This window comes from Cibotium barometz, chromosome 58 (assembly GCF_041138505.1).
Source record: "Cibotium barometz isolate CiBa-2024 chromosome 58, ASM4113850v1, whole genome shotgun sequence".
Lineage (NCBI taxonomy): Eukaryota > Viridiplantae > Streptophyta > Polypodiopsida > Cyatheales > Cibotiaceae > Cibotium > Cibotium barometz.
Window position 1 is genome coordinate 10118347 of NC_141103.1, and position 25374 is coordinate 10143720.

The 25374-nt window shown below is 40.7% G+C and overlaps 1 protein-coding gene across 1 annotated transcript in view; it reads left to right on the plus strand.

Annotated features, from left to right (window-relative positions):
• Positions 1 to 3430: 3430 nt before the first annotated feature.
• LOC147605884 (MADS-box transcription factor 23-like) overlaps positions 3431 to 25374 on the plus strand; it is a 105470-nt gene continuing 83526 nt past the window's right edge. The window contains exons 1-2 of the mRNA XM_086792578.1: positions 3431 to 3633; positions 3888 to 4078. Coding sequence (XP_086648704.1) covers positions 3897 to 4078 — 182 coding nt within the window. The 5' untranslated portion in view covers positions 3431 to 3633; positions 3888 to 3896. The remainder of the gene's footprint in view (positions 3634 to 3887; positions 4079 to 25374) is intronic.

Consider the following 25374-nt stretch of genomic DNA (forward strand, 5'->3'; position numbering starts at 1 on the left):
TTGAATAGTCTAGTAATCTTCATTTTCATCAATCAGATGAGCAAGATTATTTGCCATGTAGCTGTGCAAGCTTCTTATTAGTAATTGTAGTCTCACACATAGAATTTGACATAGTTATGAAAAGAAGGCATCCAAAGCCAATGAGTTCACCAATCAAATAGTGATGGGTGTGTATGTGTATGGTAATGTGTCCACCCTTTTGACTATTGTACTCTAATGGGTGGCCTTATATCTACACTTTCAACTCTTGTTTTTCCTTTTTGAAGGTGGAAAGGGCACCACTCAAAATACCTCCCTTTTGTCTTCTCCCTCTCCATCCGCTTTGTCCGCCCTCCTAGCTTTACTCATCCAAAAGAACATTTATCCTTTCCACTCTTATTATCCAAAAACGTGATCATTTATCTATCCTTTCAACCTTGTTTTTTTTTTTGTTTTTGACTCCCCTTTTTTGTAGTGACAATACCATCTACCACAATTCATTGATATACAACAAATCATAAAAATGACTTTTAGGGAAAATATAGTTTCGAAATGAGGAGTGTGGTAAAAGAGAAACAATTCCTGTGACACTAGTACCTTGAAACTTGATGAAGTGGATTATTTAGTTAGGAATTTACTATTACAAAGACATGATATTTCAAGAAGTTAAAAATGCCCATTTTAAGAAGAATTCTTATCTTGTATAAGAGGAATCTTTGTGAAGGTCTAAGGGATGTGTGCACCAACAAGGAGTAAACTCAAAGTTTATTAAACTATGTTCTTCACCTAATAGAAGATAATATTGTTATATATATCACTAAGGAAGATGCTTCCTCCACATCATCTGGTAATGTAACTGATGATGATAATAGTGATGGTATAGACAATGAGGAAGAATAGTTAAACTCGATGGTGTCAGTGTCAAAGTTTTTATTAATTATAATGAGCGATGTTTTTTTCAATGTATTTGGTTTTGTGCTAGGTATAAATCACAATGTATACTTGTTTAAAAGTGTAAAGCAATCATGTTCATGTTGGAGTTCTTCTATTCCAAAAATCATGTCATTTTCTTGAATGTTGATGTTGGTTGAAACTTTAAAAGCTTTGTTTTTCTAGCTCATTTTGAGGAAGAATTTAGTAAAGATTTTGTTAAAATTACTTTTTAAAATACCCCTTATATGAAAGAAAATCTTCCAAGGATTCTAAATGTTTTGGCTTAATGGCTTGTGGGCTTGTCGGTTTAGCGTCTTATGGGCTTGGCGGCTTGGCGGTTTAGCGTCTTACGGGCTTGGCGGCTTGGCGGCTTACTAGCAACTTACCGACTTGTGGGGTTAGGAGGTTACAGGCTTGTTGGGTTGCACACATCTACATGCATAAGCTTTATGAAAACTTATGCATAAGCATAAAGATAAGCCCTATGAAAACTTATGCCTTAGAATAAACCCATTTGTGTATAGGTCTAAGCATGCATCTACATGCCTAAGTTATATGCATAGAGCTAATGAATAGCTCATACACAACGAAAAGAAAAGATAGAAAAATCAAAATTTAATTACCCAAACTCACCAAATTTAAACATATAAACTTGAGTGGACTTAACTTAAGGGGTTTGAAGGATAAGAAACAAAGTAATTAAAAACATACATTATTTAGTTTAAAAAACATGCATAGACCTATTTATAAGCTCATACTAAAAGAAGAAAAGCAATCAATTCTTTAATTGCCTATATGAAAACTTTAAGACATAGAAAGTTTGTTGGACTTGCCTTAAGGGGATTGGAAGGACAAGAAGCTACAAAATAATTGAGAAAACAAATAAGCATTATTTAGTAAAAAACCATGAACATAGGGTTAATTGAGAGAAATAAAATGGAAAACAACACACCTTTGCATATAGAGGAGGAATGAAAACACTCGCCTTTGCTTGAGAGAGAGGAAGAGAAGAAAAACATGAGAATTAACATTTGTTAATGTGATTAGGAGAGGGTTTAGATTGGGTTTGGAGTGTGAAAATAGGAAGCAAGTGCAAAAGAGGAAAGTTTAATAAAAAACATTGGGTTTGGAGTGTGAAAATAGGAAGCAAGTGCAAAAGAGGAAAGTTTAATAAAAAACATTATGAAAATTCTATGCATCGATATAAATGTCACTAACCCATGCAAATAATAATAATAAAATAAGCATTGGTAATAAGCACCACGAGTGATGCTTCTACCAGTGCTTTATTGATGCTCCATAAAATGCCAAAAAACATTGGTACAAACATTGGGATAGCCCTTGTATATTATAGTAATAGCCGACATCTTCACCAAACGACCTCATTAGAGATTGATTCGAAGCACTTCGTTAGAACCTTGGCATGCACACCATCAGAGAGTGGGCATCACTGCCATGCCCATGCAGCCAACCAACAACTCCACACTTATAGTAACTGACTTGAGACAATACCATAACAAGTACCACAACAACATCATGATAGAGACATATAAGAGACATAAGGGAACACACATAAGTAGCCAACAAGGAGAGCACCCATCTACAACAACGAAGCAGTAACCTACCTATAACGAGGGTGGTGTTGACATGAGTGTGCCACCTACTTAATTGGACCACCCATGTGTTGAGCGAGTGGGAGTTTAATAGTGTGTGCTTGACACGTGGATGACTACTCAAGCATGTGGCCAACTAGTAACTTGTAAATAAACAAAAGTTAACCATAGTCACAGTTTCTTTTATTCCCAAGAAAAGATTACCAAAAAGAAGGGTTTAGTGAATCTGTCCTGAGTTGTAACTACACCGCCTATTTGAGACATGTATGAGAATACTAAGTGGAATTGAGTGGGAGCCAACACACATGCACAATCTTCCATCTTAATAAGCTTAGCTAATCTATCACTCTAATTACCAAGATTAAGAGTTCATTAGTTGCCAAGGAACGTACTACTTTTGGTCACAGAAGAAGTCCTCAAAAAAAACTTACAGTTGGTGTCTTTTTCATTGGCTAAATCTCGAAAATCCTGGCTAAACTTTGACCTTGTCTTCAAGAAAGCCAATGAAAATTGAACATTTTTAGTTTAAAACCGACCAATCATAAGATCATGACGAAGGGAAATCGGTCTCACTCCAAGCTTACCCTTTTTCTCACTAGCTAGGAAAAGCACTCCATGGAAGAGGGAAGTCTTGCTTGAGAAACTCTTCCGAGGGAAGTCTTGCTTGAGAAACTCTTCCGGTAGTTGGCCATTTTATAACTAATTTGGAAGAAAATCTGTCACATATATCATATCACACGGTAAAGGGGAAATGGGAAGTCATCTTGTCCCGTAGAATCAATTTTTGTGATATGATATGGGAACATACGCAAGTCTAGAGAGAGAGAGAGAGAGAGAGAGAGAGAGAGAATCGGGCAGGTGCGGTCTTGTCGCCACTTCAAGTGGCTGTATGAGTGGGTAGGTGGGGTTTTTTCTTCCAATCAAATATCGCCGTCGCCCTGCCGTATTAGTAAATCTGTTGTCATGCCCTAACTGAGTATCGTACAATCTTTACAGTACGACTCTTAGGGCTTCTCGGTTGGCACGGCCTGTTTTGTGCTGGGAGGGCTTTCTGTCGTGCTTGAGCGACATAGCGTGGAGAAACGAATTTTGAAGATTGCTACCAGGGGTAAGAGCTTCGCTGCTACGTCTGTGTCTGTGTTTTTTGCAGGAAAGGCGTGCTTCGCTGTTGTGTATAATATCTCCGGCAAAACCTGCGGCCTGTGGAGAGAAGGCCGTGTTTTTCTTCTTCGTCTTCATCTTCATTCTCTCTCTCTCTCTCTCTCTCTCCATGCGGAGAGCCGGCCTTTTGAAGCTTTCTGTTGCGTTTTGCACTCGACTCACAAATAAAGATCTTTGGGTGTTTTGTCGTGTTTTCTCCAGCCGGCGAGGATGGTGCGTCGCAAGATCAAGATCAAGAAGATCGAGAACGCAACCACGCGGCAGGTGACCTTCTCGAAGCGTCGAGGGGGATTGATGAAGAAGGCCCATGATCTCTCCGTTCTGTGTGATGCCGAGGTCGCCGTCATCATCTTCTCCGGCAAAGGGAAGCTGTTCCAATTTGCTAGCCCCAGGTAGGTGCATAAAATCTTGTATTCGTTTTTGGGACTGCTCTAGACTATTGACCTTGGCTCTCTGCAAACTTGGTGTCCATTCTACGGCCCTAATTAACTCCGGCTAATATTCTCCCTTCATAAGATGTGCGAAATCTTGACCCAGTCTACGCCCACCGGCATGATTTACCGTGGAACTCACGCGGAGCTGCAGTCTGGGCTTAGCCCAGAACCACACGAAACAACAGTCTCTTCACAGTCTTGGTCAAACAAGAACCTAACTACCATTGTTGCCGTTAGAGAAGAGCAATCGAGACCTCCGGAGAATCGAGCTTCGACTCGGCCGCGGGCTATGCCGGTGGCCCAACTCCACCACATACCATATATCATGGGCCTCGTTCCTAATTTAGGTTTATCCCTGCTTCTTTTACTTGACAATCATGCTTGGGTTTTGCCGGTTCTTCTTTCAAAAATCTACACATCAATTTTGTTTGGGGGAACACTTTAGCCAATGTTTTTTGAGGCCATCCAACTTCAATCACTCTTTTCCAACCTTAGCCGTGGAAAACACAATAAAGAACGTTTTTTTTTTCAACACTGAGATCCAAAAAGCAGTGTTGAAGTCAAGCTTATACCAAAAAGTAGTGTTCAAGTGACAAGCCAACCTAAACTCAACCGTTGTGTGCCTTGGGGCTTGACTATTTAGTTTTTAACTCTGTTTATATCTTCTTCATTTTCATGGCTTGATTATGCATCCAACTGATGTTGCTTTAAAACATGGAAAATAATCTTCACCTTCACGGCTTGCTTGTAGTGTACATCCAACAAATGTTGCTACAAAACATGGGAAGCAAGGAGTTCCATAGTCCTTAATCTTCCTATCGCTCTTGCAACTTTTCTCACTATTGTTTATAATCAATCTTTCTAGGGTCTACATGAAGCATGTATATGAAGGTGGATACATTTGTACATAAGTGGTAGCCGAAGTACCTATAAAAGTATGTGTTAATGACTCAATTCAAAGAGATTGAGGGAAAAAGAGAGAGAAAAGATAGGGAGATTTGCACAATACGTGGTCCTATGTATTTGCTTTTATTGCTGCAAGAGAATCAAGTACGAGAGATGGATCAATCTACCCTAAATCAGGAGCCCTCACTTGGGGGAATGATAAAAAGAGGGATTGTGGACTTTTATTCTCATGAGTGGACTTCTTGCCTAAGTCTCTTAGTGCCAAGTTGGCTCATGTCCATGGTGCCTTTAAATGCATTTTAGGCTTCCTTTAACATTGCTAGTAACCTTAGGACTTCATGTTGACATCCAGAGACCTATTTGAGTGACTTTGAGTGCTACTAGATACTTGATAGAAACCTAATAAGTGGGACTTGAACATAAGCCTTGACACTAACTTTACCCTATTTGAGTGACTTTGAGTGCTACTAGATACTTTAATAAGTGGGACTTGAACATAAGCCTTGACACTAACTTTACCCTAAGACCCAGATGATGCTTGGTTATATGTATTGAACAAAGACTTACAATATGCATAGTGCCCTTCTAATGTCCTTAGTGTGCATAATGTTGGGCACCGACGATGTTAGTGGGGATGTCGTAGTATCTAGTCCATACTATGCATAATGGAGTTGATAGTTATATAGTCTTGTGGGTTGACTACCATGAGTATATAACATGCACGTTCCTTGGGCATGTTCTTGGATTCATCTAGGTATATAATTCAACCATATTAGTGGACATGCAGATTTCACATTGTGAAGTTTTCATCCGAGTTGCGGCTATATGCTTATTCTTTCTATCTTGCAACTACTTATTTGCCATACTAATTCTTTCTATTTGCTACTTCCCTTAGTGCTCGGCTTCATTATGGGACTGAGTTTGCCCTGCATCTCCGGAGGTTTGACAGAAACTCAGTATGAAGGGCTTTGTGTGAATATATGCTCTTATGTGTGTGTGTGTGTGGAGTGCGTGTGTGAAAGCATATGAGTATATAACATGCACCTTTCTAAAAGGTGAATTTGGGCATGTTCCTAGATTCATCTAGGTATATAACTTAGCCAAATTAGCAGACATGTAGATTTCACATTGTGAAGTTTTTGTCCAAGTTGTGGCCAGTTGATATTGTGCTTATTCTTTCTATCTTAGCGCTGCATTTGTCCTATCAACTACTTATTTACTATACTAATTCTTTCTATTTGCTACTTCCCTTAGTGCTAGGCTTCATTATGGCTGAGTCTGCTCTGCATCTCGAGAGGTTTGACATAGAAACTCAGTATAAAGGACTTTGTGGGAATATATGTTCTTATGTGTGTGTGTGTGTGGATTGCGTGTGTGAGAGCATATCTTGATACAGAGTTCTACACCCACTATTGGGCACTGATGACGTTAGTGGGGATGTCGTAGTATCTAGTCCATACTATGCATAATGGAGTTGATAGTTATATAGTCTTGTGGGTTGACTACCATGAGTATATAACATGCACGTTCCTAAAAGGTGAATTTCGGCATAATCTTGGATTCATCTAGGTATATATATATATATATAATGTACACATGGTAACCTTGTATAGCCTGGATGCATGTGACATCCCATCCTGTTTATCTTGATGGGAGTTGCTTCCCATTAGGAAATTTTTGGACCCAAAAAGGGCCTCCTAAGGATTCCTAATTTTAAGGGATTAGAGCTTAAAAAGCTGGGCTTAAGGGAGACAAAGGCTATGATGACCCCTATCTTTTGCCTTGCCACATGAGCCATACCTCCCTAGTTTCACTTTTTAAAGGGAATGTTCTCATACTCTCTCTTACTTTTTGACTTTTCTCATACTTTTTGAATTTTTTATCTTCACTCTCTACAAATTGAATCTTTCTTGTCAGTTTAAAATCTCCTTTCTCATTAACTCCCACCATATCTCCCTTCCACATCAGCAAAACATTCTCGTATTTAGGTGGGTCTCAAAAAGTGAAAAATTTTATTTTTTTTAATTTTTTTACATTTTGAAGTAGAAAAAACACCACCCAACCAATATGTATGATGAAAATAATTTTTTTCCTCCAAAAAGCTTGTAATTCAAGGGTCACGTCAGAAGCCTATCAGGAGAGCTAGTACATCCATAACTAATTGTCAAGTCTCCACAACCCCATAAACATAACTAACTGTCAAGAACCACTACATCCATGAGATCTCGAAATTGTGGGGATCCCAAAAAATTATCGTTTTTTAAATTTTCTCGTAAATGTAATTTATTGATGAAAAACTCCATGCTAGTATATTTGTATATAAAAAATATCATTTTTTACTTAGAAAAACAGATTTGTGTTAAACTTCCAACAATAAAGTTTTAACAGTCTCTCTCACTCACTCACTCACTCACTCACTCACTCTCTCTCTCTCTCTCTCTCTCTCTCTCTCTCAGGATCTCTCTGCTTTAGCTTCTTCCTCTGCTTAGCTATGAAGCCTTTGTTGCAAGCTGTGTGTGTAGTCCCTTTTATGAAGCTAGAACACGGAAGGTTGATTTACACATTCGTATTCCTGAAGAGTATGGCAGCTTTAAAAAAACCCATCCTACTGATGCACAATATGTCCAAGCTCGTAGGATAGCTAATGAGTAAAATGTAGATCTTTGGGTTGATGGGCATCTCTATCAAATTAACCCGCCATTAAGAGTAAACTCTCCTTTCTGCGATTTATCATCTTTTATACAATTTGTTGGTGAAGGAGAGCTTGGCTTGTTAGGATATTGCAGAAGATTGACTACAAGTGAAGCTTGGCAAACCCATATTCTCCAATCTCAATTGCAAGCATCATAATAAATCAAGAAATCAAGTTTTATCAAAGGAACACTGAGTTGCTGATAAGAAGAGTCCCTTTCGCTCGCACAGTGAAGGAGATTCTCAATGATATAGAACAGAGTTCCGTGTGCAGGGGATTGTCCTTGAAGCATTGCAAGAATCCTCTGAGGCTTACCTTGTTGGGCTTTTTGAAGACACCAACCTCCTTACAATACATGCAAAGAGGATTACCATATCTACCAAGGAGGACATGCAAGTAGCTCGACGCATTCGAGGTGAGCGAGACACGATCTAGAGATCTTAGATGTTAACCTTCTTTTTGAAGCAACTCTTTTGTTCCAAACCCCCCTTTGTAAACAAGCCTATCTGGCTTTCATTTGTAACCTTTTGATAATTAAAATTTTAAGTTTCTCTTACAATATCTCGGTGTCATCATGTTTTTTTAACATGGAGTGTCTATCATGTGGTGCCAGTTTGTCACCCAAGGCATCAGAAATGCTTCTGGAGGACTGAGGAAGCTGTGCTAGAACAGTGCAAATTTGATCTCTGTAACGGCGATGTAGGCTCAAAATTTGCACTATTTTGGCACTTCTCTCCTAGCCACTCAAGATCATTTTTGATGTATTATAATGAAGTTCAACACACTAATTGTGAGAAACAGTAGTTTATAAGTTAAAAACACCTTTAATCATGTGTGAAAATACATTGTTTATCATCCAATGCATCAAAATTGCTCCTAGGAGGACTGGGAAAGCTATGCCAAAACAGTGCAAATTTAGGCTCTCTAGCGGTGATGCAGACTTAAAATTCGCACTGTTTTGGCATTGCTCCCCTAGCCACACTTAGGATCATTTTTGATGCATTTATAATGAAGTTGAGGACACTAATTGTGAGAAATAATAGTTTATAAGATAAAAACAACTTTAATCATGTGTAAAATTACATTATTTGTCATCCAATGCACCAGAATTGCTCCTCGAGGACTGGGGAAGCTATGCCAGAATAGTGCGAATTTAGGCTCTGCAGTGGCGCTGTAGGCTCAAAATTCGCACTGTTCTGGCACTGCTTCCCCAACCACTCAGGATCATTTCTGATGCATTTATAATGAAGTTGAGTATATTAATTACAAAAAAATAATAATTTATAAGATAAAAATACCTTTAATCATGTGTAAAAATATATTACTTTTCATCCAATGCATCAGAATTGCTCTTGGAGGGCTGGGGAAGCTATGCCCGAACAGTGCAAATTTGCGCTCTACAGCAGCGATGCAGGCTAAAAAATTGCACTGTTCTTCCTCTGCTCCGCCAGCAACAACTGAAAATCATTTCTGAAGTTAAGTACATTGATTATGAAAAACAGTAATTTACAAGATAAAAATATCTTTAATCATGTGTAAAAATACATTATTTATCATTCAATGCATCAGAATTGCTCCTGAAGGGCTGAGGAAGTTGCAGTGTGAATTTGGGCTCTACAGCAGCTGTGCAGGCTCAAAATTTGCACTGTTATGGCACTCTCTCCTAGGCTCCCAGGGTCATTTTTTATGCATTCACAAAAACATTGATGGTACAAACTAGAAAAAATAATGATACACTTGATGAAAATAAGTTTGTAAAAACTGTATTGTATTCATAATAAGAAGTGATACATCATCTTTACAAAAGCTTTCTTACATATTGAGCCTCCTTCTCTTGTTATTAGGCAGAGTGTGCTCAAGGAGTGATTGGGCTATTTCTTGAGGATCCTCTATGCCTATGCTTTTGGCTATACCTATACAAGCAAGAAGCTTACCCCTAAATCCAGAACCAAAAACATCGAAGGCAAGGGATTTTTTAATCAGAACTATACATTTGGTGCTCTATGCCATAGAGGCTACAGAGAGCACCTTAGAGAGGGCTTTCAAAAAGAAGAGAGTGAAGGCAGATTGAGGGGTGTAGTCCCTATGGATAATGGCGATGCCATCCACAAGAAGCCGACCAAGATAGTGCATCAACGCAGCATCATGTCCCTGGACCTTGGCCTGGTCTCTACTGCCACCGCCTCTCCCTGCAAATGCGTCGATTTCAACCACCCTATGCAATCAAAGGAAAAATCAAAATATTTTCCTACACATAATTTCCATGGTTGTCTCCTCCTTACGCTTCCCAATCTGTAAACATATAGAAAGTGACACAATAACCAGAAAGTGTAAGGGTTAATTCTAGACATGTAGTGAAATCAGATATACCTTTCTTCTCATCAACTTGAAACTTGACTCTTCCACATTGTCAAAGCCCATGATGCTAAAGTGTCAAAGCCCATGATGCTAAAGTGTTGACGCAGGTCTGCTAGGCTCCAATGCTTGCTTGTTGCCACTCCCTCAATCCATCCATTTTGCATCATCATAGCTACCTCAATAGGCATAATTTCTTCTTCTGGGGCTTGAAGTGGGATCCATGTCCCGTACTTTTGCATCCATCTTTGGTAGTGCAAACGCATGTACAAAGTAGAGCGTGCCTTCAAGAACCTGCAAGACACTGTAGAATCTACTACATTGCACTTGTACACATCACCTTGATGTGACCCCTCTCATTAACCTCCAAACCCTCTCCTAGTAATCCTTGAATTTGGTCAGACCGTACCTCCTTACAAATATACATTGTTTTTGTTTGGTGCATTGGCATGAAATTGAACATGTGCACAAAAACATGTAAAGGACAAAACCAATTTAGCCCTACTAACTTAGATGCCTTTGAAAACTTGAGTGATGTCTTGATATCACTTACCATCTTAAACTTTAAGCATAAGATGGTCCAAGCATCTGTTTTGGGTCATTCGGGATTGTTAAGAGGGGGGGTTGGTGATCTCTTCTAGCTTGCCAAATAAACTTGGTTTTTCATCTACAAAATATTAGCGAGAAAAAAAAAAGATATAGTTTTGTACAAGATCACTTGGGCTTTGAGATACAAACATTGTCTCTCCAATGGATGCATGCATAGCATAGAAAACTCCAGTAGTGGTTGTTCCTCCAACAAAATTAGAGGGGAAAGTATCTACAGAGAGATATAAGAAAATGGAGGATCATAAGAAAGTTTGAAACAAAAAATCTAATATTAGCATGTTGTTAAAGCTGTGTTTATGTTACACTGACAATTTGAAGGAAACCTTGGTCGTTAGTCTTGAATGTACAGGTCTCCAAGGGTATACACATGTTGTACTATGGCAACTAGTCCTTTCTTCTTAGTATGCTTGAAGCCTTGTAGTCGCCCCTTCCAATGATGTAGCATATTCCCCAGTTGACGCACTCGATGTGGTCCCTTAGAGCTTGGCTGCATGTGGACCCAAGCCCCAACCCTGAATCTTGCTGGAGCTCTCATCTCTTGTGTTATGCAGCAGCACAAGCTCTTCCACCTTCTCCCTAGGTCTTCTCACATTACTGGAAGAGGCCATGGTGGGGTAAGAAAAGAGAAGAAGGGAAAAGAAAATCTTGTTTTACAACAGAGGAGTGGAGAGGAGAGAAAGTTCAGGGTTTTCAGTGCAGCAAGGGAAAGCATAAAAGAGGGTAAGAGTTTGAGAACAGGTTTCCTGAACCTAGAGTAAACTAAAGAGGGATAGAGTTTCTGGAGAAATGGAGAGGGAGGAAGCTTGAGAGAGAGAGAGAGAGAGAGAGAGGGAGAGGAGGAGAGCTTGAGAGGGATGGAGTTTCTGCAGCAATGGAGAGCTTAGAAAAGGAAGAAAGAGGGAGAGGGAGCTTGAGACTGAGGGAGCTTGACAAGGAGGGAGAGCTTGAGAGGTATGGAGTTTCTGCACAGCAATGGAGAGCTTAGAAGAGAAAGAAAGAGGTTCAAAATGAGCTTTTCAGACCTAGAGTATGTTGGGGGAAAGTTTGAGACGGAAAACACACTTTTGGAGAAAGATATTTTTTTTAAATTTTTAGGGTTTTTAATCTGCGCGATTCTAGGTGGGGAGACCTCTAAATTTGGGCCCAAGAACAACCCTCTTCCTATTGGTCCATTCCTAATTAAAAGTTAATCCAAGAGGCCCTCTTTGGGTCCAAAAAATTCCTAATGCTAGTTCTTGCGTATTTTTTTGAAGAAACCCCTGTCTAACCTATTATTGTCGTAACTAGGCCTAGGGACATGGTTAATCTAAGGCTAGGATAACCCAGGCTTAAGGGATTGTACTAAGCTAAGGCTAGGATTAATCAAAGATTGGGATAACCCAAGGTTAAGGGATTGTACTGAACTAAGGTAAGGGTTAGGGATTAACTGAGAAAGGGGCTGATAGGACCAGCACAAGGGATAATGACAGCTCCCAAGGATGAAGTGTAGATTGCCCTAGAGTCAGTAAAAAGCCTACTCGAGACTTATAATTGATAAATTTTATAATAGAAGCAATGGGCCAAATATATTCAAGTTTTTACTATATAAGTAAGTTTGGGGTCACTTATGATTATTATGAGGTATCCATGTAGAAGAGGGAGGTCTATCAAGGCATGCAAGTCCTTAGATCTAAAGCATGTATGCAAGCCCTCAACTCTAGATAGTAGCTCTTTGTAGGCATGTGAGATCTCATGTCTGGAGTGACTTCGGGCAGTGAGCAGGTAGTCTAGTAGTATCCCCATGAAGAGGAAGGTGTAGGAAAGCATGCTGGACCTCAGGGACAAAGAAGTTAGGTGGGCATAGGATTTGGTGGTATGGGATGATAGGGCACATTGTTGTGGTGTAGGTGACTCATAAAATCTTTTTTAAGGTTCAAGGGTGGTTCCATAAAAAAGACTATGTGTGGGAGCCATACTCTATCGTGCTCATCGATCTTTGGTTAAAGGCAAATCTTTGTGACTCTAATAAGGTTCTAGGTATGTGGTCATAACATTGGCATTAGAGCCAAACCATGCTAGCATGAAGCATGAGGAACTTTGAAATGAGGAGCAAAGAAGAACCATTGCCAGGATCTTCTAAATTGAGGCCAAGTGGCTTGTTTTTAGCTATAGGACCTAAGGTGGTATGGGACAATGAAGGATGGGAAAGAGCCCAGTGTGAAAGGAGAAGATGGGTGCTTCTCAGGTCTTAAGATGCCATACGTGAAGGTGTAATGTGGTAGATTAGGACACCTAATCTTAATTAATAAAGAGAATAATTCCAAACATCACTAAACCAATCCACACAACGCAAAAGAGCACAATATACCACACTAGGCCCGAAGCTTCCTTAGGAATTCTTCATCCCAATAGAGAAATTTGAGTACAGAATAGTAGGGCCAACCACAATATGAAACCAAATAAAATAGGTTCTCCAACTAGCAAGAGGAGACCTTCGCTTAACACTAGGCTTGCATACCAAGCAAGACCAAGTCTCACGTAGGCTACTACGTGGAACAAGCCTAGTCTTAGGATCTTACTCTTGAACAACTCCAAGAGGTAGTAGCAGTACACAGGTTCTTCTTTAAAACACCTAGGAAGAAGGGGGAGTCTAGGAGGGATTCGTTATAGAGGCCAAGCAATAGGACTCCCATTGAGACTAACCATAGGCTTGTGAGAGGGGTTCCTATGCTATCCTAGAGTGATATCTCAAAGGATTGTTTTGTTCAACATACAAAGTGATATCCTAATATGATTTACAAAGGATTGGTTTGTTTCAATAGTTGACAACTGAGTGTGATACATATCCCACTATGTAGGGTTTCATATAATGCTCATGCTTGTGATGCCAAGACTGTATTCATGAAGTTGTGGGATAGAAAGACCTAATATGACTAGCTAGTATGGTTCAAGACTTGTGTGTGCACAGACATATCATATAAAGAGGGCACATGTCTCACTACAGATGAGGAGAGAAAGAGTGGGTTATAGTGTGCTCAACAGAAGCCAAAGAGTAGGGTGTGGTACAAGTGGGCATGCCTACACTTATGGTGGGTGCGGAGATGTGGTTGTGACAATGGAAGAATTTACGACAACTTGTATACCATGTAAAGGTGGGTTGGCTTACGAGACATGTATGCCATGTATGTTGTCCATGATAATGGAAGAATTTAAGCTATGGATGTTGGTAAACTGTGAGGGACCAGAAATGTATGCCATATATGTTGTTCAAGACAATGAAAGAATTTAGAACAACCTATATGCAATGTATGTTGGTAAACCATGAGGTGGGTTGGCTTACTAAACATAGTCGAATAGATCTGAGATTGTTTTTGAAGTGTTGTGATGGTGGCTAATTGGCCCTCTTATTGAAAGTATAGGGATGTCAATGGAAATAAGTGAAGCTTTAAAGAGGTTACGAAGCTTGGGGGCAAATTTTCATATTGCTAAACCATGTTGCCAATCTTGGAATGCGGCTTTCCTTTCACCTTTTGGGCATCTCTACCTCGCTTGATGCATGGCTATAGGAAAGTTAAGTTTTGTCCATTGGAGGGAGATGTGGATCTTGATTGATTAAATGATCACTTTGTGTCAAGATATCTGCTTTGGTACATGGAGTCCAAAGAACTCAATTTGGATGCCCATGAAGGATTCTTCGGCAGATATCTTCATGAAGATATCTTCATGAAGTCCTTGCGTGTTGTGCACAGATGGAAGGCTAGTTTTTCCTAGCCTTTCTGGCATTTACCAGTCAGCCATGTCCATTAGCTCCAGTCAGCCGACCGACGAAGGGGGTGAGTTCACATCCCAGGAGTTTCAACAATATTGCAAGACACATGGCATTTGGAGACAACTTACTACATCATATACTCCATCACAAAATGGAGTTGCCGAGAGGAAGAATAGGACCATTATGGAGATGGCCCATGCTATGCTTGAGCATTCTTCATTACCTCGACGCTTCTAGGCTGAGGCGGCTTCCAGTGCCGTTTACATTCAGAATAGGTCTCCTACTGGTGCTCTTCCCGAGACAAAACTCCATATGAGGCTTTCCATGGTGAGAAGCCCTCCGTTGTTTATTTTCAGATATATGGGTGTACGGCGTATGTTCATGTGCCTAAGGAACACCGCTCCAAGTTGGACTCGAAGTCTCAGCAGCGCATGACTTTTCTCAGATACAGCACTGTGTCTAAGGCATATCGTCTTTATGATCCTCAGGCCGGTAAAGTTGTTGTGAGCCGTGATGTGGTGTTCAACGAGACTCCTACATCTTCAGAGGGGGGTGGTGAGCTTTTACTTCCTTCACCTCTATCTCCACCTCCTCCTCCTCCTGCACCCGCTATATCTGTTACACCTCCAGCTAAGGATACTCAGTCCGATGATGATGACCCTGCTCCTCCTCCGGCGAGTTCGAGCAGATCTATACCTGGTTGGTATTATAAGACAGTTCATGATTCTAGGTTACGTGAGCTTCCTTCTGCTCTTCCACCTGGTTCTCTTCGGCGTTCTTCCAGAGTTACAGGGAAACAAATTCATGAGAGAAATATGTTTGTTAATTATGCTCTTATGTCTACTATCATTAATGGTCCTTTTGATCCCACTTCTGTAGACGAGGCTCTTTCACATGAGCCTTCACGTCATGCTATGCAAGCAGAACTGGATGCTATCGAACAGAATGGCACTTGGATTTTGGTGCCTCGGCCTTTGCAGTGTAAGGTGATTGGTGTGCGTTGGATTTTCAAATCAAAGTTCCAAGCTGATGGGGCAGCTTAGACAAGCACAAGACGAGGTTGGTTGCTAAGGGTTATGCTTAGCACCCTGGTGTCGACTTTGATGAGACTTTCGCTTCGATGGCCCGAATGACTACCATTCGTACCGTTCTTGCACTTGCAAGACATCATAGATGGCCTGTTTTCTAGATGGACATCAAGTCGGCTTTCCTGAATGGAGAGCTTACACAGGAGGTTTATATTGATCAGCTGCGAGGATTTGTGGTTCCGAGCAAATAGGATCATGTGTACCGAAGAAGGCTTTATATGGTCTAAAGTAGGTTGCGCGGGCTTGGTACCAGCGGATTGATGCTCGTTCTTTCAGAAGCTCGGCCTACACCGTTCTCACGCAGATTCGAACCTTTATATCCTCTTTGAGAGGGGGTTGATTGTTATCATTGTGGTCTATGTTGATGACCTCATCTTTACAGGTTCTTATTTTGTACGGATCCGTTCAATCATGGATGCTTTGGAGACAGAGTGATCTTGGTCTTTAGCATTATTTTCTTGGCTTTGAGATTTGGTAGACTCCGAAGGGCATTTTCTTCTCTCCAGCAGAAGTACACATGGGAGATTCTTGAAAGATTTTTGATGACTGGTGTTGCCATATATATAGGCAATGATGTGTGTGCACACACTTAGGACCGCCAGGACACTTTTTTCCTCTTTAGGAGGTTTTCTTCCCTGGCTTGTATATATGCCCATCATTCTAGGGCTAACTTATCTTTGTACATGGACAAAATCTAATACACTGTGTGTTGTGTGCATTCTTGCTTCTTCTTCTCCAAGCTTTATGTGCTTTCCTGCAACCCTAATTCCAACAATTGGTATCAGAGTAGGCATCAGCTCCCAGGGCTACGTCGCTAACACCCTCCGACTCACGTTCTCCAATTGAGGTGAGCTTTCACGTCCCTATACTCTGCAGATATGCCCATAGGGCTTAGCGTTCTTAGAAATTGCATCTGAGGTCGTTTCGGGCTCCGTTTTTGCATTACAAGTTCTGTACAAGTGTTTTCGTCACTTTGTGCAGAAATTTTGACAGCGTAATTTTCTGCATAACATGCATACGTATTCTATTGTGGACCGTGCTACATAGCACGAGTTGTTTTTTGTTTAGTCTTTGCTTCATTACAGGTAGCTTTTGCATCAGTTTCAGTCAGTGACCATGGCTAATAACAGCAATGATGTATTTCGCAGTTGTCTGCTGCTGATGATGACAAATTGGATGGAGATAGCAACTACCCACTTTGGGCATACATAATGCAGCATGTTTTGGTTGCAAAAGGAGTGTGGAACATTGTGAAGGGTATGGATGTACGCCCAGGTTCTGTGGATCTAGGATCTGTTTTGAGGATGTTACAGGTTCTAGCAGCTCTACTATTGCTACTGTTTTACCCACTGCTGAACAAGCTCGTTGGGATGGTAAAGATACGCAGGCTCATGTCTTGATTGCACTTTCTGTCAAACGTAACATCACTCCACATATTCGTTTAGCTAAAACAGCAAAACAGGCTTGGGATATTCTAGCTGGTTTGTATGCAGGTCGTAAACGAGGCAAAAATCTCTTACCTGTGTAAAGAGCTAAAATTCAAGATTATGCAGGAAGATAATGACATGAATGTTTTTTTGCTGAGATTAAAGATCTAAAGGAACAATTGACTTCTGCAGGTGAGATTATTCCTGATCATTCTCTTGTGCAGACTGTTCTCGATGCATTACCTGAGTCATATCAGACTTTCGGTTCCACGTGGAGACTTGTTACTGTGAGGACAGACCTGATGTTGTCAAGTATGATACTTTAGTCAACAAGCTCTTGCAAGAAGCACTGTCCAGGCAAAATAGGGCTAGGCAGCGTGCAGTTGATCAGGCATTTGTTGCTGTCCAGTAGAGAAGAAGTGGTAAGGCAGCCCCTTCCACTATTTCTTCTCCTATTAGTAGGTCCCCAACTTCTTCTCCTTCCTCAGGTAACAACAATAGGTCTGAGAAGGCTCTTGATAAAGGTAAGAAAAAGATCAAGTGCAACTATTGTAAGGCAACTGATTATGTCATTAAGAATTGCCCTAAGCTAAAGGCTATAAAGAGGTAAAGAAGAAAGAGTCAAATGCAGCCACAATAGTGGATGCTTCTACAAATATTGTGCAGGATACAGAATGGGCGTTTAGCGTGTATTGCCAGTATGACCCATCTGTACATGATACATGTTTGGCAGTTTCTGTTGACTCTAATGTATGGTATTTTGACAGTGGTATCACAAAGAACATTACCTCGCATCGTGATATGTTCACTTGTCTTGACGCTGTCTCTAATGGGAATACTATCACATGTGCCAATAATGCTTCTTACCTAGTGAAGGGCATTGGTAAAATTATACTTACTGCTGCAAATCGCAACGCTCTCACACTTTCAGATGCTTTGTATGTGCCAGGGATAAAGCAGAATCTATTGTCTGTCTCTGCACTTGCTAGACTTGGACTTGTAGTTAAATTTATGGATGACAGATGTACTGTTCATGATTTGACTTCTGGTGATACGATTATTACATTTGGCACCTTGTTTTGTGGGCTGTATAGGCTCAATTCTTATGACAAGTGTGTGGAAGATTTAGCAAATGCAGTTTCTGATGAAAAGGCAGTTTCAGATGCAAAACTATGGCATGCTTGTTTTGGTCATCTGAACTTTGCTAGTTTGCTGCGTTTGCAGAAATTTGATATGGTTGCTTCATTGCCCCCTCTTGAGACACCATTAAAACATGTTTGTGAAGGTTGTATTTTGAGCAAAATGCAGCGTTCTGCGTTTCCAAAGGATGGTCCTGTGCAGGCCACTCGCAAATTGCAACTTGTATACATAGTGATGTATGTGGGCCTATGCAAACTCCGTCATTTGGTAAACACTTGTACTTCGTGACTTTCATTGATGATTACTCAAGGCATGCATGGGTATATCCACTGAAGGCAAAGTCCGAAGTGTTTTTGTGCTTCAAACAGTTTTTGCTTATGGTTGAAAATGTATCCAATTGTGCTGTGGGCACCCTCCGTTCTGATCGAGGGGGGAAGTACATGTCTAAAGAGTTTGATGCATTTCTGGCTAGTCGTGGGATAAAACACCAATGTACAGTGCCATATACCCCTTAGCAAAATGGTGTTGCTGAGAGGAAAAATAGGTCACTTATGGAGATGGCACGATGTATGGTCAAGAGCCAAGCTTTGCCACATGCGTTTTGGCTTGAGGGTGTCATGTGTACTGCATATGTACTCAATAGGTGTCCCACTAAGGCCTTGCAGTCTGTTACTCCATACGAAGCTTGGCATGGCAGGAAGCCTTCTATTGGTCACTTGCGTGTCTTTGGTTGCTTGGCCTATGCTTTAGTGTCTATGCAACAACGTAGAAAATTGGATGATAAGGCTATCAAATGCATTTTTGTTGGTTATAATGCTGAGAGCAAGGGTTACAGATTGTATCATACGTAGTCAAAGCATATCTTAATTAGTCGAGATATTGTTTTTGTGGAAGATGATGTGCAGCCTTTGTTATCATATATCAAAGACACAGGTGTGAGCTCACGGGATGTATTTGATACGTTGTTGCCTCTGTTTTACAGGTGGGAATCCAAATGTAAGTCCTAATGAGGTAAATATTCAGCTTATGCAAATTTCAAACGACATCATAGATCAGCCTATTTCTGATGCAGATTTACAGGATGTAATTTATGAGGATAGGGCTGAAAATGAGCAGGCTAGAGATATCCCTAAGTGGTTGGTGCAAACCTTGCGTGATAGTAAAATTGATGCACCTATTTCTAGTCATACTCGTTCGGGTTTTTTGCATGCCTCTTATGCATTAGATTGTTATGCTTTGGCTGTGTCTAGTATGCGGAAGAGGAAGAATCTCTTTCATTTGATGAGGCACAAAAATCAGAAAATTGGTTGGCTGCAATGCAAAGTGAATATGATGCTATAATGCATAATGGTACATGGTCTTTGTGTGATTTGCCTATTGGTAAAAAGGTCATTAGATGTAAGTGGGTTTTTAAGTCGAAACGAAAGCGACATGACAGTGTTGATCGCTATAAGGCTAGACTTGTTGCAAAGGGTTATGCTCAAGAAAAGGGCATTGATTTTGATGAGACCTTTGCTCCCACTTGTCGTATGACTACCATTCATAGCATTTGTGCATTGGCAGCTCATAATGGTTGGAATGTACATCACTTGGACATAAAGACTGCGTTCTTAAATGGAGATTTGCATGAGGAGGTGTATGTATCGCAGCCTCGTGGTTTTGTTCAAAGAGGGCAGGAAAACAAAGTGTGCAAGTTGAAAAAGGCTTTATATGGTTTAAAGCAAGCTCCACGAGCTTGGTATGAAAAGATACATGCATATTTGACTGCACATGGTTTTCAGAATAGTCCAACAGAAAGCACTTTGTATGTTAAACGTTTGGATGATGTACATCTAATCATTGCTCTCTATATCGATGACACGTTGCTCACAGGACCAAATGAGAGTCATATTGCTGATTTTAAGGTTGATTTGAATGCCTCTTTTGACATGTCAAATTTGGGACATTTGCATCATTATTTGGGGATACAATTTAAGTAGTGTAATGGAGGTGAGTCAGACAAAGTATATTGAGACACTGTTGCGGAGATTTGACCTTGAAGACTACAAGTCTATTGCTACTCCAATAGAGACAAGTTTGAAGTTGAGTCTTCATGATGCTGGAGATCACTTTGATGTCACACTCTATCAGACAGCTATTGGTTGCCTCATTTATGTATGCATTACGAGGCCGGACATTCAGTTTGTAGTCTCACAGGTGAGCAGGTTTATGCATAGCCCAGGGTCTCAGCATTGGAAGATAGTTAAACGCATCTTTCGGTACTTGAGTGACACCATATATCTTGGGTTGTTTTATCCCAAGGGGGGATCATTGTCGCTTGATTTAAATGCTTTTTCGGACTCAGATTGGGCTGGTTGCTATGACACAAGAGTGTCCACAAGTGGTTTTTGTTTCATACTCGGTAGCTCATGCATATCTTGGTTGAGCAAGAAGCAACCTACTGTGGCCACTTCTAGTTGTTGTGAAGCTGAGTACAGAGCAGCTTTCACAGCTACGGTTGAGTGTGTGTGGCTCAGACGACTTATGGGACTGACTTAGGTGTTGGACAGGAGTCGGCCACCTCTATCTACACTGACAGTCAGAGCGCATTGGCAATTGCAAGAAACCCAGTTTTTTTTGCTCGCACAAACCAAATGAGGTGCATTATCACTATGTCAAGGAGAGACTCTCAACAGGAGAGATCAGTTTGGCCTATATGCCAACACAGGACAACCTCGTCGATCTTTTCACAAAGGCGCTTCCTCGTGAGAAGTTCGAAGCTTTCCGCAAAGCTTTCGGCTTGCTCCCCTTTGTGGACTGATCTACTTCAGGCATGGCACTTCCCTATACATGAGTGCCAGCTCTCGTTCACACCATCACTCCCAGGGGAGATTTGTTGCCATATATATAGGCAATGATGTGTGTGAACACACTTAGGATTGTCGGGGCACTTTTTCCCTCTTTAGGAGGTTTTTTCCCCCGGCTTGTATATATGCCCATCATTCTAGGGCTAACTTATCTTTGTACATGGATACAATCTAATACACTGTGTATTGTGTGCATTTTTGCTTCTTCTTCTCCAAGATTTGTGTGCTATCCTCCTGCAACCCTAATTTCAACAATTAGGTGCAAACCAATATCTTCTCCTATGGATATTGGTGAGAAGCTTTCTTCTCCAGGGACTGATCATGGATAGTATCAGGTTCTCGTCGGTTGTTTGGTAAGGTTAACCTACTCCCGATTGGACATATGCTTCGCAGTCAGTTTATTGAGTTCCTTCTCATCCAAACCCCATCAACAGCATTGGCAGTGTGCTCTCAGTGTTCTTCGGTACTTGCATGGCACCCTGGATTTTGGCATCTTTTATGGCCAAGGGCGCACTCTTGTTGGATGGTCTGCTGACTCAGACTGCGCTGGAGATCCAGATACACGCCGTTCGACCACTGGTTGTGTTTTCAGTTGGGTCTGGAGCCATTTCTTGGAGCAGTAAAAATCAGCCTACTGTGGCACTCTCCTCTACCGAGGCGGAGTACCGTGCAGTTTGTTATGCTGCATGTGAGGCGATATGGTTGCAGAGATTATTGGAGGAGCTCGACTGTCCTCCTACCGGATCTACTCTTCTTTGGTGTGACAATCAGAGTTGCATCGCCCCATCGCCAAGAACCCTGTGTTTCATGCTCGTACGAAACACATTGAGATTGAGTATCACTATGTTCGTGAACGGGTTCTTGCTGGAGATTTGCGTTTGGAGTATTGTCCTTCCGCGGAGAATGCTGCAGATTTGTTCACCAAGCCAGTTTCTCAGGCTTCCTTGGCTCCTCACCTTCGGATTCTCGGAGTTTGTTCAGTATCTAGTGCTGAGAGGGGGTGTTAGCACCTTCATCTCCAGATTCTGCTCTTTTATGGTGCCCATTTGGTCCCCTTTTGCATGGCCCTTGCTTGTGACCTGGCAACCCCTTTTTTACTATTTTTTTGGGATTTTTCCCAGCCTTTCTGGCATTTACCAGTCGACCATGTCCATCAGCTCCAATCGGCCAGCATTCCCTCACTATAAATAGTGGGTGCTGGCCTCTCTTTTCTCATTCAGTCTTGTACATATTTTGCTCTCTCACTTATGAGACTATCTGTGTCTCTTGCTTGGGACTATTTTACTTCAGTATATTCAGCATAGTTCTCTCCATCCATCTCTCTCTCTCTTGCACTCTCTGTCGCACATTCTAGTGCCACTCTACTTCCCTTCTGTGCAGTCTTTCATCGGCATAGAGCATTGTTGCACGTTACAAGAAAGAGATCTACTATGATAGTGTCATGCGGTAAAGAGCATTGGGCGTTACTGATAAGAGGCATAGGTGTAGGAATTGGTGTTGGATGGACAACAAGGTCGAATGGATTGTCTATAAGTGCTACTATCCAAATGATGTGTGCATGAAGAGTGGTTCAATGCAAACCGACAACTTTACAAGGATCTTCTTGCAAGGTGATTTGGGTTTAGACACAAAGTGATTTGGGTAAGTCTCAAAGCTCATTTGGGTTTAGACACAAAGTGATTTACTTTTAGACTTTAAATTTTGAGATTTTAAACTTTCTCGATAATCTAGTTGGCAAATAATCCCACCTGTACAAACTCTACCCTCCGCAGTCGTGGGGTCACGCGAGGGTATTGATGGGATCCTAAGTGGCAGCGTGCACCTGTCCACCTCCCCCACAGCCCCTGGCTTGCCTAGGGTGCACGTTGTGGTCGCCACACATGGCCCTTTTTTACCTTTGTATCATTGGGCTAGACTAGGTCCACGTGGGCAGCCAGTCTCGTGGTACGGGACTCTTGGACCTGAGGCTCAGAGTGTATGTCCGAGAGAAGAGTTGATAGGTACAATCTATTTCAGTTATGAATCTCCGGTTCGCTTTTGTAACCCTAGAGAAGAGTTGATAGGTCCTGGTGGTTCAATGCGGGCTTTTGTAACCCTCTGCTTTATGGTTCTTTAATCCTTGAACTTGATCATGAAGTGATACTTGTGACCAATGCCATGTTTGAAATGGTGCAAGACCACTTCTTCCACTTAATATGATTAATATTTGGTCTAGTGAATTTTATCATTAATTAGTGCCCGCTCTCTCTCTCATTGATTCTAAGTAATTTAAAAAATATTTTTAGCGTGATCGTCCAAATCAGTCACAAGCGTAAGTGAATGCTCTCTGTCTCCATCGATTCAAGATAATTTTAAAAAATATTTACAGCGTGATCATCCAAATCACAGACGTCGTCTCTCTCTCTCTCTCTTTCTCTCTCTCTCTCTCTCTCTCTCTCTCTCTCTCTCTCTCTCTCTCTCTCTCTCTCTCTCTCAAACTGCAGACATCATCTTTGTCTTAATTCAAACTAAGAGATCGTCTCTCTCCAGATATACCTTTTTTTAAAATAAAAATGAACATTTCTGATTCGCCATCTCCAAACTACCAGTGAGGCAGATTGAGCCAGTTAGGAAAAAGCCTTTTTATAGACTGTTGCAGAGAGAGGTGCTTGCTCCTCTCTCTCTCTCTCTACATCCTCCTCGTGTCCTCCTTTCGGAGAGAGAAAGATGAGCCTCCTCATGTTTGCCTCCTACTCTACGGCTCCTCCACCACCTGCTTGTGTCTGTAGAGAGAAAGATGAAAGAGAGGCAAGCTTTTATAGTCTCCATCCAAACTCTCGAGAATCTAGAGTCTTTCAAAGAAATCCTCACCACCTTCACCCCCTTAAGGTTGCTCTTGCACAAGAAAAATAAACCTTATAATACCACCCCCTAAATAAACTGTATAATACCACCGCCCCTAAGGTTCCTCTTGCGCAACTAATTAATTAACGTGTTTTGAAAATTTAGCACCCATATTAGTAAAACTTAAGCACATCGAGGATGTCTATTTGAAGTTCATCTACTAGTCCTATATAATGCTTCAGCAGAGCCAACCGGCAAAACACGAGGTGCATTGTCTAATAACTCGCTGGTAGTCAAAACTGCGTAGTGACATCATTGATTTTCTTTATAATTGGTAAAGAACCAAGAAAAGGAGTCATTCAAGGACTCACTCATGTTGTTGGCTTCGAGAATCTTAGAAATGGTCCTCCCTATCTCAATGAGTGACAAGATATCTAAAAACCAACCTTGTCAAGTGGCTTACAATGGATAATAAGAAAAGGAGTCACTCAAAATTGTTTATACTACTGAAAAAAATTAACCCCACTTACCTTAGTCGATGAAGAAAAAGATTCTTTCTTGTTTATACTAATAATAAAAATTATCCCCACTACCTTATGGTCACTCAGATATAACTCTTGAGGATGTCAAAAGCTAATATGAAAAGATTATTGATTATGTATCTTTGTTTGATCGTCCCTTTGTAGGTGAAGTGCCCTTGTGGGCTATAATACTATAGCAAAGTCATGGAAAATAGTGCTACTGATGATAGTCAAGCAAGTCATATTCCTATTGCCTACACTACTAGGGAGGCTCATAACATAATCTAGAACAATGTCTTGAAAAGATCCAACTAAAATTGGTAGAGGTTGTATTAACATCCCTTCTTTATTGCCATGGGGTACCTTAATCTCTTGACAAATCAGACAATGGGCAACATATGTCAAGACATCCTTGTACATTGCTAGCTAATACCGCTCAAGTTTCTCCAATGTCATGTGGAGAAGTGCATTCCTATGAGACTTAACTACACAAAGGTGATATTTGTGTAAGATCCAACCATCATGCACTATAAAGGTGATCTTTGTATAAGATCCGCTCATCATGCACTATAAAAGGTGATCTTTGTATAAGATCCGCTCATCATGCACTATAAAATGACATGGTCATTCTCAAGCGTGTGTGCCCATAATGTAGTTCTTTTGCATATCATGACTAAGAAGCCTCTCAAGGTCAAGATGGAGTAAATTATTAAATTAAAAGTAGTAACTTCTTTTCTGCTAAGACCATATATGTACTGTTTTTGTACACCATGAAGAATAACCCTCTCAAGTTTAAGTAAAGTGGAGTAGATCATAAAATTAAAAGAAGTAACTCCTATTCTTCTAACAACATCTACAACTCGGTTAGACTGTTTCATATTATTGTTAATCGTCACACAAACCACTATGAAAAACTAATACTATAAGCCTAGTGGTCACTCAATTGTGATTTGAAGCCACTTAAGTGCTTGATCGCAATACAAACCATGAATTTACACCTATATAAACAATGTCTTTAGGATTAAATTTTTACTAGGAGTTCATTGTAATAAACGGAGTAATTTCTTTTTGTCGAGTTCAATTTTCCACTCATGTAAGC